The sequence below is a fragment of the Nicotiana attenuata genome, chromosome 5 (genome assembly GCF_001879085.1).
Source record: "Nicotiana attenuata strain UT chromosome 5, NIATTr2, whole genome shotgun sequence".
Classification (NCBI taxonomy): domain Eukaryota; kingdom Viridiplantae; phylum Streptophyta; class Magnoliopsida; order Solanales; family Solanaceae; genus Nicotiana; species Nicotiana attenuata.
Genome location: NC_031993.1, coordinates 8,878,621 through 8,892,576, shown reverse-complemented (window position 1 = coordinate 8,892,576; position 13,956 = coordinate 8,878,621). Strand labels below are relative to the sequence as shown.

Below are 13,956 nucleotides of genomic sequence, written 5' to 3'. Positions count from 1 at the left end.
GCCACTTATACCCCCCCCCCCCCCCCCCCTCTTTGGGTATAACTTCCAATACCGTATTTAAAGAGGAAGTACTCTCCTCCATGCGTTTCTTCATTCCCAGTGCTCTTCGGTGCTAAGAGGTTGCAATTCAAACTGCAGTTTCATTGGCTTTTATTACTACGTTCAGATGGGCCTTCTCTACTTATTTATTGTTAATTATGTGAAAGATTAAAAACAATAAAGAAGGAAGAAGCAGCATCCTAACACAGTCATATTTGGCAACTAGCTATTGAGTTGGTCTTTGTACATACCAGCTGGCTATAAAAAAGCATAACATATATGACTTGGTTAAAGAATGCATGACTTGTAAATGTCTCAGTATCGAACTGTCAATGCCATTTTGCTATGTCTACAGTCTTCTGATCAAGCCAGGGAGAGAAAATTGCTATAAGATTGATATTAATGTAGAGTGTAGACAAGTTAATGAACTAATCTGCACACTGAACAATTGACAGGAAAAATTAGAATGTAAAGGTATAACAAATTGAGGGCGTGGTATCAGAATACCAAATGAACACTCAGATTGTAAACAAGAATTCATGAACAAATCACATTCCACGAGGAACTGCCTAAAATAATTACATAAAAGAATTTCCAACTGTATTATTGACGGGGCTTCAGATTGTACATTATGGTCGTTGATATACAAAAAGAAGATATTGTACAGGGCGATATGGATAATAAAGAATTATGAGTTGTTGGAACACGAGTAATAATGCTTTCGTCTAACATACATAGCCATCATAAAAAAGAGAGAGAAAGCACCTTGGAATAGCGTTGTTACTTGAGACCAGTTGCATCTCTCTTTAATCGTAATTTCCCAGTTTCATCTCTATTGAAAAGCTTCTCAACTACTTCATTCCAGTTAGTTCTTGCATCACTGCACTGCGCTTTGCTTGTGGATGCATCTTCCTCTTGTTTCTGTGATGACTCCTCAGTTATACTCTCCGTGGATTCCTCTTCATCTGCGTCCACAGCGTGTGGTATGTTTAAACTGACAGCTCTTTCGAGTGCATCCTTGTGTTCTTTTTCTAATGTCTTCAGCCTTTCAATTTTCTGCATTTTGGGGGGAGTAGTTGTGATCTCAGCACTAGCCTCCTTAAGTCTCTGCAAGGAAGAGTTTGCTCAACTAGATCAAAATTCGTCCAACACACAAGGGGGGAGGGGGGAGGGGGAGGGGGATGCAGCATAGTAGTACCGGGTTTATCTGAATCCAGAACTTTTGATGCGGATCATAAATTTATGTGTAAAATCCACTAAAATTACAACACATAATAGATATGAACGCATAAATTTAAAAATACAATGTGTTTCATGCTAAAAACCTTAGAGGTTGAAACCATAGAATTTAAATCTTGCCTCTGCAAATGAGGATTCATATAGCTGACCCCAATTGATTGGGGATTGAGACATAGTTGATTGTTTGATTAATGTAACCATTGAAAGAAGACAACAATGACTTGCAAGCATGCGGAAATATAGCACGGATGACTATACATTGGTTTTGCTACTATGCATTTCAGGATCTTAACATTGAAAGATTTCAGTGGAAACTGAGCTGGTAGACAGATGCAGCATGAAATACAGATGGAGTACAGTATTTCTAGACTTAAAACACTGAAAGGCAATGAGATGAAGAAGTACGCGACGAGCCAAGCCATAATAACTTCAAACACGCAAATCACTATATGTTACCCACAATTTGAACTTCTATTGGAATTTGGAGAAAAGTAGGCCACTATTTATAGGCCGCAAAGGTAACACTGTTGTCGCAAAAACCTATACCTTCCTGCAAACGTGAAATCTTTGCTCAGTCTATTTCCATGCAGGTAGTATCATTTCACTGTGTGGATAAAATAAAAAGATCCGGTTGTGTCCAAAAGCACATATATTTGGTTCTCTTTTACGAAGACAACCACTCCTCTTATCAATGACAAAATGACTAGGTTTATGCTTTTATCTTTGGAAATTTTCGCGTGATGAAAGCAAGGCATTTACTTCCTAACATGTTTTGCCGCATAATGAAATCATAGATGACCAACTGGAGTCCTTCCTTTACAAAGGAAAAAGTATGTTGATGCTACTTACTGCTAATGCTTTTTCAGATTCTCTTTCAATCCAAAGGATTCCATGATCAGCTGTAGCATTGTGTGACAACACGATATGCTCAAATCTTCCGTCAACTGGGATGGCAGTTCTAACATCTGGAGGGTACCTCCCACATCTGTCAAGCAGGAAATTGCACATCAAGAGTATTAAAGCTTCACTGTTGCAAAAATATCATAAACACTGAGTGCTAATATCATAACCAAGAGGAGATCTTTAAATCGTCCTAACAACAACAACAATAGACCCAGTGCAATCTCACAAATGGGGTCTGGGGAGGGTAGAAGGTACGCAGACCTTACCCCTACCTTCAAGAAGATAGAGAGGCTATTTCCGGAAGACCCTCGAAAAAACGGTGGAAAAAACATTTTTTTCTTAAAATGGCTAAGCTGAAATCCAAAACGGTGGAAAACCCCATGGTCTCATCTGAAAATATTTTGTTGTAGCAGCGTCTGTACAATAATTGTAAATGCCTAAGCGAGCGCCGACAGTTACATGAAGAGAATAAATATATCGTAGCATCAGAAAACACAAATAGGAAACATACGGATAGTGAAATTCGTTAGGTAGCTAATATGAAAGTCCTGGACATGAGAGAAAGAAATGAACCAAGAATCTATTCGTACTACTAGAGGTTTTTATCTCTCCCACTCTAAACCAACTCATGGTGCAATTTAGGGAAAACAACAGAAGAGGATAATAACTAGGGCAGATTTTTTAAGATTAACTCAAACTAGGGAAACAAAAGCAATGAGGGCTACATGCTTCTTGTCCAACTAGTGAGAATAATTCACCAGTATCTGAGGACCGAGATTAGTTCAACTTTATTCTGCACTCGTCTATTTAATAGGAGATAAAGATGCCGATGCATTTCATATGAAACTGTTCTATACTATCTTCAATGATTCAGGGAACTAACGGAACACAATGGCTCTATTTGTCAGGGTTAGTATATCCTAATCAGTGGATTTAACAAGATGAGGACAGAATATTGACAAGACTGATAGTTGAACAAACACCACTTTAAGAGCACAATGTTTGGGATGACTCATACTAGTTGATAGTGGCAAGGATCAGACCCCAACACCAATTCGATAGACTTATAAGCCAGGCTGTGAAACATAAACAGGGAAATCAAGACAGCAGAAAATTAGAAAACGAATGAGATCTCATCACGCACAGAACTGAAGGAAGATATAATTTATCTAGAACACAAGTCAAATGAAGCACACAATGACTACAAGCAACGTTTGGCGGTTCTGTGAAAGTCACACTGACAGAGGCTTTGTTATATCATAATCACTAGTTTGCATTACTTTGACAGTAGGTAGTACACTAGTATCCCTCATCTGAATATGCTTTACCTGCAAAATCTTCTTTCTACAACGTGATACATGCGGCCTGGCGCATAAAGTCTTCTTGGATCTCGGAGTTTTCTGCCCTCGGGAATGAAGGTATCTCTCAAGCATACCAAAAATATCAAGCACGGTAAACTGTTGAAAGCATTAATGCCTGGTATAAGAGATAATTATAGCAATCACGCAACGGCAAGAAATCAGAGAATATAGAGAAAGCTTTATTATGCACACAGAGTTTGGATTTAAACTAACCAGAAGATGGATTTAAATATATCTTCAAGTGGGGTGGCTGTTCTTGGCAAGAAATCATCCTGTTAGGAAAGAGTCATGGTTACGTTGTTAATTCACTGGATGTGATGGTTCATGAATTTCCCATAAACTAAGGAGCAAATTAACACATATGCAGGTCTTTTTATGGCTTCACGGATAGTTTTAGTCTAAGAATTAAAGTGAAAACAGATAACTGCAAACTGAAACTTCTCAAATTTGCAAATATGACCAGAGAAAAACAATGGAAATTCCTGTTAATGTGGGCAAATATTTTATTGAAATGTCACAAAAAATTATTGCCCAATGGTTTAATTTTAACTAAGTAGCAGCTAAAAAAATAAGTTATCAGTTAGCGACTTTGGTTTTTTTTTTTTTTTTGTCTTTGAGCCGAAGGTCTATCAGAAGCAGTATCTCTATCGCACACAAGGTAGGGGTAAGGTTTGCGTACACACTACTCTCATAAGATCTCACTTGAGGGATTACACTGGGTATATTGTTGTTGTAGTTAGCGACTAAACTACCAGCTTAGTCGCATTCCTTGGAATCGTCTTACCTCCCACGTGATCAGTACAAACTCTAGCCAATTGCATTTCAAGTGGTAATATAAGATACATAAATATATAATGCCTATAGATCTCGACACCCAAATGCCATCTATAACAGGAGGCACTTAAATTTACACCCGAAAACGGATGAGATGATGCTAGTTGAACTGTCTCGATGTACTTCAAGTCTTCAACTTTTCACTCTTGGCAGTAAATTCCAAAAACAGGAGATAGTAAAGATTCAACTTTACTGTAAATCAAAGGAATGATTAACTGCTCATTACAAAAATTGGTTCTTTCCTTGTAGCATTTGCAGACTACATTATCCTATGCCCAATATTTATCAGCTAAATCAACTGACTACATTACTCTGAACCCGTTAGTAATTAGTCCCTAGTCGATCTCTCTTTTCCCAGTTGATCGACCACCTCACCACCCATTAATAACATCTTCCAGAATACATTCCCAAAATTTAAGCATTCTCAGCATGAGCAGATGCAGCATACGAAGGCAGTTCCAATCAATTATTACATATAAGATAATTTTTTTTAAAATATTCAAAATGTGTGTCACGTCCACACTCTTTGCCACAAAAGAATAATCAGTGAAAAGTGTATTATCTACCCACTGACTCAAAATTCTGGATCAATTTCCGACACTTACCTGCAATACCACAGAGTGTATTATATCAGCATACTTAACAGCCAAGTTGAGTGACATACACCGTGCTGGTGCAACTGCATAACACCTTAAAAGACTCCTTGGAATTCCCCCTAATCTATCCTTATGATTCGCCACAATTATTGTCAGCAACGACGCCACACCAGAACCTAAAGAATGCCCTGCAAAATAGAGGTGGCAAAATCAACCAATTTTTAGTAATTCGCTCAACCGTTGGGATAAACTCGAAATGACCCATTAAACTATTGGTTCAAAATAGGGTGATTTGTTGTTGACTTTACTCCAGTTTGAACTTGAAATGACCCATCAAACTATCAGGTCAAATAGCGTAACCAGACGGGTAAAAATTCATCCCAACTCCAAAAATACAAAATTACATTTGGAGGTTGGAAATTATACAAACTTATAAGAACTTAAGCTAAAAAAGGCAGCCCGGTGCACTAAGCTTCCGCTATGCACGGGATCCGGAAAGGGCCGGACCACAAGGGTCTATTGTACGCAGTCTTAGCTTGCATTTCTGCAAGAGGTTGTTTCTACGGCTCGAACCCGTAACCTCCCGGTCACATGACAACAACTTTATTAGTTAGGCCTCTCTCAGAATTTAATCCAACCAGCCTATTTGCCATATTTACCTGCAAATATCATCTTGTAACTCCTGCCATTCTCAATCCAAAGCTTCTTCAATGTCTCAGACTCATTATTCAAAACCCAAACCGCAGATTTCAACAATCCATGATGTACATATCCTCCATCAAACATCTGTTTCCCCAACCTATTATCCAACAAAACTTTGTAATCACTTTCGTTCATTAAATTCAACCCACGAATAGCGACTACAATCTCTCGGTGTTCGTGATCACAGTAGATCAAATACGGAGGTGCATTGCCACATGTTTGTTCATATGTGACCTGTTTAATGACCCAATCGGGGTTTAGCCTGTACCCGCCCTCCGGCGGGTACTTGGGGCTACGGAGATTTGGTTCGTATACTGCTAGAATTGTACGGCAGATACGTGGAACTGGTTCAAATTCCTCGTAGGTAGCTGTCGGCCACGTAGCGCTATCATCATTGCCGGTGTATGTGCAGCGTTTCCATGCCCAACGAAGACAACCTAAGACCAATACACACTCAGCTCCACAAGCAACTGACATGAGTTATGTGAGCTCAACAAATACTTAACTTTTTTGCAAGGAAATAAAGACGGCTCAATAAAATTAATGGCATCAAGCCAATCAATGCAACTGAACTCTTCTTATAAATGTAAAATTGCTTTTGGTCTTTTCAAAAGGAAAGTTGGGGAAGTAGCTGGAAGTTTCACGTGGGTGATAGAGAGAATTGACTGGAAAAATGGTTGACTACGATTTTTATTGGAATGACAGGGACACGACGTAAAGTGGGAAAAATTGTGTATAATACAGAGAGGATGATTTTGATTCTGGTTCTTGTCTTAAGGTCTAAGTAAGTGTTTTTCCTTTTCTTGATTTTTGTATGAAAAGTTTTTGAAATCTTCTGCTGCATCATTGTTAGTTGGTGATGAACCGTTGAGTAAATTAAGTTTGCTTCGGCATCGCTGGACACCAACTGTTTCTGTTTGGACCATTTAGCTGGATCTGTTTAAAACATTAAACTAGTACTATGTTTTCGTTTTAATTTAGGGAAATTAACAGCTATGTCCATTTATAAGTAGCTCATTACAAAAATTGACCAATTGATAAAATATTACTAATATTAGCTAAATTAGCCAATTAGCTATTTGTAGCAAAAAAATATCAATTTTTTGCTTTGTTTTGAGTGGGTGTTATTAGAATAGATTGGGCACAACTTAAGGAGCTTGAATCTCAGTTTTGGGATGATTTGGCGAAGTTTTGAGGCGGTTTGAATTGAAAATTCGAAGTAAATGCTTAACATGAAAAAATGATATGTGTTTCACACTGTGTATCATTTGTGTATCACATATGTATCATATTTGTATCAATTGTGTATCACATGTATATCCATGTATGCCTGTGTGTGAGATACATGTGTGATACATGTGTCGCAGAAGACTATTTTGAACTCGATTTAATTACGAATTTTGATACAAAACCAGTCCAAATCACCTCCAATCTTCCTCAAATTTTGTATATTGACTTATCTATATATTTTCAATGAATTTCAACTATACCCATTGAAAAATTTCTTTTTTTGTTTAGATTTTTGGAATATTTTATAGATTTTTGTATTTCATCACCATATTTGCTACCCCGTCCATGAAATTTCCTTTCTGTCTTGTATCTAATGTTGCTAATCACGCTTAAAAATATGGAAAGTGATTTTTGCATGTGATTCTTTGAGAGAAAGAATCCTATTATTTGGTTTTTCAATTTTTGTTGGCTAGTTTTGATAAGTCTATGACTAATGGCTAGAGGTTAGTAAGTTTAGATTTATTTGGGACATTTGTGTAAGTTTCCCTTTAATTTATGTAACCTATTTGACTCGACATAAAGCTTAAGAAAAAAGAGAAGTGTAGTAAAAAATAAGACACATATATTTTATGTGGCTATAAATTATTGTATAAAAATAAATTATTTTCAAATATAAAATAAATTATTTTTTTTGGCACGAACTAAAAATAAAATATGCTCACATAAATTCAAACGGAAGGACTAATTTAAACAGATATTTTAATGATTGGGATGTGTATAAAAACATGGAATAGAGGTAGTATCAAATTAGTTAAGTTAGATTTTCAATGGCTCCTCAAAATTTATAATTTACATAATTAACAGAATTGCAAGTACATACTTCTAACATATATCGTTCGTGTATTTCAAAAATATGGACGCTCCAAAAATAAATACTTAACTTTTCCAAAAAAAAAAAAAGATTTTTACCTTCCTATACCATATATGAAACCTTATTACCCTTAATGTTTAAGGTTTGTGTTAATTACATTTCAGCATACCAAATTACCATTCATATTCCATAATTCAAATTAGGGATATAATTAAAGGTGCATTTATATTAGGCGCTAATTTAGGACCGTATCTTCCCATATTTACCTTTACCCGTCTCTCCCCCAAACCCCCCCCCCCCTTTTGGAGATGGACAGTAGCATCAATAATCTTCAGATTAGTTCTCATTTACTTCCCCAAAAACCTTAACTTAGCGACTGTATCTTCAGATTTGTTCTTATTTACCAATTCTCTATTTACACGTATAAAACATCAATGTATCGTTATTTTCATTGACCTCTTTTTTTTGTTTTTTTTTTTGGGCAGTGGCTGAAGGTTACTGGTTAATACAGTCGATTGAAACTCGAAAAAGAAGAAGAAGACATATTTCCAGAAATTGTAGATAAATTGTAGAAAAATTAAAAAAATTGTAGATAAATTGTAGACTGTTTTTTGCAGAAGATTTTGTAGAAGCTTTAGTCGTTTTGGATTTGTGAAAACAGAAAACAATGCATCTACAATCAGAATACAAATAATCTACAAGATATCTACAAAATGGATACATTGGATTTTAATATCCCAATTCCCATTTCAATTGTAGCATAATTGGCATTTTCGACATAATTGTAGAAGATTTGTAGAAGTTTTAGTCTTCCCAATCTACAATTTATCTACAATTCTACAATTTAACTACAATTTATCTACAATTTCTGAAAATATGTCTTCTTCTTCTTCTTCTTCTTCTTCGAGTTTCAATCAGAAATTCAGTCAAAACCAAGTCTAATCTTCACCAAAAACCCTCAAAATTGAGATATAAACTCCTAAACATATTCTGAATTACACCCAATCCAAACAAATAATGATTTTTGAAAACCCAAATTTGAATTCAAAGCTTTCAAGCTTTTTAATGGATATCAATGGTGGAAAATATATGGAAGAACAGATGAAGATGAAGATGAAGAACAGAAATCTCCTTTCCGTTTCAATATTCTTCTCCTAAATCTATTCAGAATATTCACGCCAAATCTGTTCAGAATATTCTTCTCCTAAAATCTAGCTCGCATAAATAGGAAGATACAACTGCTATTAATTAGCTTTTAATGATTGGTACAAAAACTGTAGAAATAATGTGGACTGGACGGGTAATTTAGGAATTATGCACATTTTTGGTAATAAGGTTTCATATATGGTATAGATAAAACAAATGACACACGGCCCGATGATACTTCTAAGTATCTGAGTAACATAACTTCTAAACCCATTAAGGGGTCGTTTGGTTTGGAATTAGTTATGATGGGATTAGTTATTCTGTTATTGTTTTTTATTCACTGTTTGGTATGTTGTATTAAAAATGACATGTATGCATAATTTTTATGAAGAAGGTATAAGTTATCGCAATATAATTTTAATGCCGGGATAATTTATACCAAATTTACTAACCAAATAAAGTATTAAAGTGATATTAAATTTTTATACAAACACTATTTCTACTTATACCTCATGCCACCTGATTGTATTCCGAATTCGTCAAACCTAAAATTCAATCCTATGGCCTATTACAGCAGAGGTCTAACCAATGGTTGGTCGACAAATTAACTAGCTGGTCCAGGTTTGTGAGTTGTAACGTTATTAATGTTTGTGTTTCTTGTTCCAAGAATAACGTTGCAAGTAACGGCACGACTAATGTCAACATCTATTTCTTCTCTATATGGACCTATGCAAGATACTTTTGGTGGAATGCTATGTGGAGGCCGATATAGAGGGGAGTTCAGAACCCAATTGTGACTCTTTTGGATTCAAAATATATAAATAGGTGGGGAAAAAACTTAGTGACCAAAGTATATAAAATTTACTTTTGAACCACGTTTTACCTTAACGGCCGTTTTGGACGTTTAGGTAAAACGCCTTTTTAAAAGACGTTTTATATGAAACGCATTTTCAAACTACGTTTTACCTCATCTGATTGGACGTTTATATAAAACGTGTTTTATTTAGACGTTTTATAAAAAATGCCTTAATAAATCATGTTTTGCCTCTTCATATACCCGTCCCCTTCCCTTCCCCCACGACAAACTAGAACCCTCCCCCTCCCCCCCCCCCCCCGCCCCCCATTAACGATATAAAAAAACTCGAGTGGACCCCACCCGTCCCATAAAAAGTATCGAGTGTTGGTCCCACATCCTAGTTAAGGCCTTCTCTCATTGTGGTTGCTCGTTTCGGACTAAAATCTCCAATTCTTAACTTTCCAAAAAAAAAAACATAAATCGAGGTATTCCGATTTAGTTTTTGTCGAAACTCGTATAAAAAATGCATATTGGCTGTTTTACATGTGTTGTATGTTGTTTTGTATTTTTTTGCGATTAAACTGGTATGTTATTTTTATCCGGACTTAGATATTAGTGTTCTAAAAAAATATGTAAAAATTGAGAAATCATTATTATTTGTTAATAAATTACTTTTACTGTTTTATATGTATTTTCGTGAATGTTTTGTGATTAAAATGTATTTGTTGTTTTTTATCTAGTTTATACTATTTATTTGCTTAAAGACTAGTAATATAGTGCCTTTTTAGGGTAGTAAAATGTAGTGCCTTTTAGCGTAGTAAAATATATTGCCTTTTAGCGTAGTAAATGTATTGCCTTTTAGCGTAGTAAAATGTAGTGCCTTTTAGCGTAATTTCTCTGTAGTTTAAGTATCTCTTATACTCAAAAATACGTCAAAATAACTGATAGATCAAACACAAACTCTGTCCAATTATAGTCAACATAGAATTGGTGCTACTGGGCCGTAAATATCGAGCCTGGTACCCATATGTGAATATTTAATAATTAAATATTAAATAATAATAAAAATTAATTATTTAATTTATAATCAAACATATAAAATTATAAAACTAACATGTAAAATAATAAAACTAACACATAGAAGAATTCAGGATATCTTGGTGCTACTGGGCCTCAAATATCGAGCCTGGAACCCTTATGTGAATACATAATAATTAAATATTGTATAATTATAAAAATTAATTATTTAATTTACAAACAAACATATAAAATTATAAAACTAACACATACAAGAATTCAGGATATCTTGGTGCTACTGGGCCTCAAATATCGAGTCTGGAACCCATATGTGAATATTTAATAATTAAATATTGTACAATTATAAAAAATTAGTTATTTAATTTACAAACAAACATTTAAAATTATAAAACTAACATGTAAAATAATAAAACTAACGCATAGAAGAATTCAGGATATCTTGGTGCTACTGGGCCTCAAATATCGAGCCTGGAACCCTTATGTGAATACATAATAATTATATATTGTATAATTAAAGAAATTAATTATTTAATTTACAAACAAAGATACAACAACAACAACAACAACCCAGTGAAATCCCACTAGTGGGGTCTGGGGAGGGTAGTGTGTACGTAGACCTTACCCTTACCCCGAAGGAGTAGAGAGGCTGTTTCGGAAAGACCCTCGGCTCAAGAAGACAAAAAGACAAAGACGACAATATTAGTAACACCACCGAAATAATATGAAACAAATATGACAAACATGACAAATAGGAACGATATGAAATCAAGAAGAATGATACAAAGCAAAGCAAAAGCAAAATAGTATCCCTACCAAGCTAGTCTCACAAAGTTATGGTATAGGACAAGACTCTACTACCTCCTAACCTACAACCCTAATACTCGACATCCACACGTTCCTATGAAGTGCCATTTCCTCGGAAATCTGCAACCTCGCCATATCCTGCCTAATCACCTCCCCCCAGTACTTCTTTGGTCGCCCTCTACTTTTTATCGTACCCTCCACAACCAGCCGTTCGCACCTCCTTACCGGAGCATCTGGGCTTCTCCTCTGAACATGCCCGAACCATCTGAGCCTTGCTTCCCGCATCTTGTCATCAATGGGAGCCACGCATACCTTCTCCCGAATACCATCATTCCTAATCTTATCCATCCTAATATGCCCGCACATCCACCTCAACATCCTCATTTCTGCTACCTTCATCCTCTGGATATGTGATTTCTTAACCGGCCAACACTCCGCCCCATACATCATGGTCGGCCTAACCACCGCTTTATAGAACTTACCTTTGAGTATCAGTGGCACTCTCTTGTCACACAATACTCCAGATGCTAATCTCCACTTCATCCATCCTACCCCAATACGGTGTGTAACATCCTCGTCGATCTCCCCTCCCCCCTGGATAACCGACCCAAGGTACTTGAAGTTGCCTCTACTCTGGATGACCTGTGATTCAAGCCTCACATCCACGCCCACTTCCCTCTGCTCAGCACTGAACTTACACTCCAGGTATTCCGTCTTTGTCTTGCTAAGCTTGAAACCCTTAGATTCAAGGGTCTGTCTCCAAACCTCCAGCCTCTCGTTGACACCGGTTCGCGACTCATCAATCAGAACTATGTCATCGACGAATAGCATGCACCATGGCACATCCCCTTGAATGTGATATGTCAATGCGTCCATCACCAGGGCGAATAAGAACGGGCTGAGCACAGAACCTTGGTGTAACCCCATAACAACTGAAAAATCCTCAGAGTCGCCTCCTACTGTCCTAACCCGAGTCTTCGCCCTATCATACATGTCCTTAATCGCCATAATGTAGGGAACCGGCACGCCTTTTGCCTTCAAGCTTCTCCAAAGAACTTCTCTAGGAACCTTATCATACGCTTTTTCTAGGTCAATAAACACCATGTGCAGGTCTTTCTTCCTATCCCTGTACTGTTCAACCAACCTCCTAACAAGGTGTATAGCTTCTGTAGTAGAACGACCTGGCATGAAACCAAACTGGTTGTCGAAAACGGACACCGTCATCCTCAACCTCGCTTCAACCACCCTCTCCCATATTTTCATAGTATGACTCAGTAATTTGATACCCCTATAATTGTTACAGCTCTGGATATCACCCTTGTTCTTATACAGTGGGACCACCGTACTCCACCGCCACTCTTTCGGCATCCTCTTCGCCTTAAAAATAACATTCCACAACCTAGTCAACCACTCCAAACCTTCTTTCCCTACACACTTCCAAAATTCTATCGGAATCTCGTCAAGACCGGTCGCTTTGCCCCTACTCATCTTACTCACAGTTCCCACGACCTCCTCAACCTTGATGCGCCTACAGTACCCAGAGTCATTATGACTCTCGGAATACTCCAATTCACCGAGCACAATATCTCGATCCCCTACTTCGTTAAGAAGTTTTTGAAAGTAAGTCTGCCATCTCCTCTTAATCTGGGAATCTTCCATCAATACTCTACCATCGTCGTCCTTGATACATCTCACTCGGTCTAAATCTCGAGCTTTCCTCTCTCTCAGCTTGGCCAGCCTAAATAACTTCTTCTCCCTGCCTTTTTCCCCTAGTTCCTCATACATACGACTATATGCCGCAGTCTTAGCCTCTGTGACCGCCAGTTTCGCGTCCTTCCTAGCTACCTTATACCTCTCCATGCACGCTCGCCTCTCCTCCTCACTTATGCTCCCCACTAACGTCCGGTACGCCTGCTTCTTCGCTTCCACTTTACCTTGTACCACTTCATTCCACCACCAGTCACCTTTGTGCTTTCCGGCGATGCCCGTCGAGACCCCTAACACCTCTCTCGCAACCTCCTTTATACAGTCAGCTGTCGTTGACCACATAGTGCTTGCGTCACCACTGCTTCTCCAAGCTCCCATAGCCGACAACTGCCCCTCCAACTCTTGGGCCTTATCCTTAGTTAAGGCTCCCCACCTGATTCTCGGTCTTCCTCGAGCAGACATTTTCCTCCTCTACACCATAATACCAACGTCCATCACCAAGAGCCTATGTCGCGTCACGAGTATCTCACCTGGGATCACCTTGAAATCCTTGCACAACCCTCTGTCACGCCTCCTGAGGAGGAGATAGTCAATCTGAGTTTGAGCCACCGCGTTCTGAAAAGTAACCAAATGCTCCTCCCTCTTCGGAATGCTAGAGTTCGCAATCACCAACCCAAAAGCCTTAGCGAA

At 37.5% G+C, this 13,956-nt stretch overlaps 1 protein-coding gene across 1 annotated transcript; it reads right to left on the bottom strand.

The window, feature by feature from the left end:
* LOC109225261 lies at nucleotides 536-6,511 on the bottom strand. The gene is made up of 6 exons (XM_019389865.1): nucleotides 5,632-6,511; nucleotides 4,982-5,160; nucleotides 3,756-3,814; nucleotides 3,510-3,638; nucleotides 2,128-2,263; nucleotides 536-1,146 (listed from the first exon to the last, which is right to left on the bottom strand). Exons 1-6 carry the CDS (start codon nucleotides 6,149-6,151, stop codon nucleotides 820-822), a joined length of 1,350 nt encoding a protein of 449 aa, XP_019245410.1. The 5' UTR covers nucleotides 6,152-6,511; the 3' UTR covers nucleotides 536-819.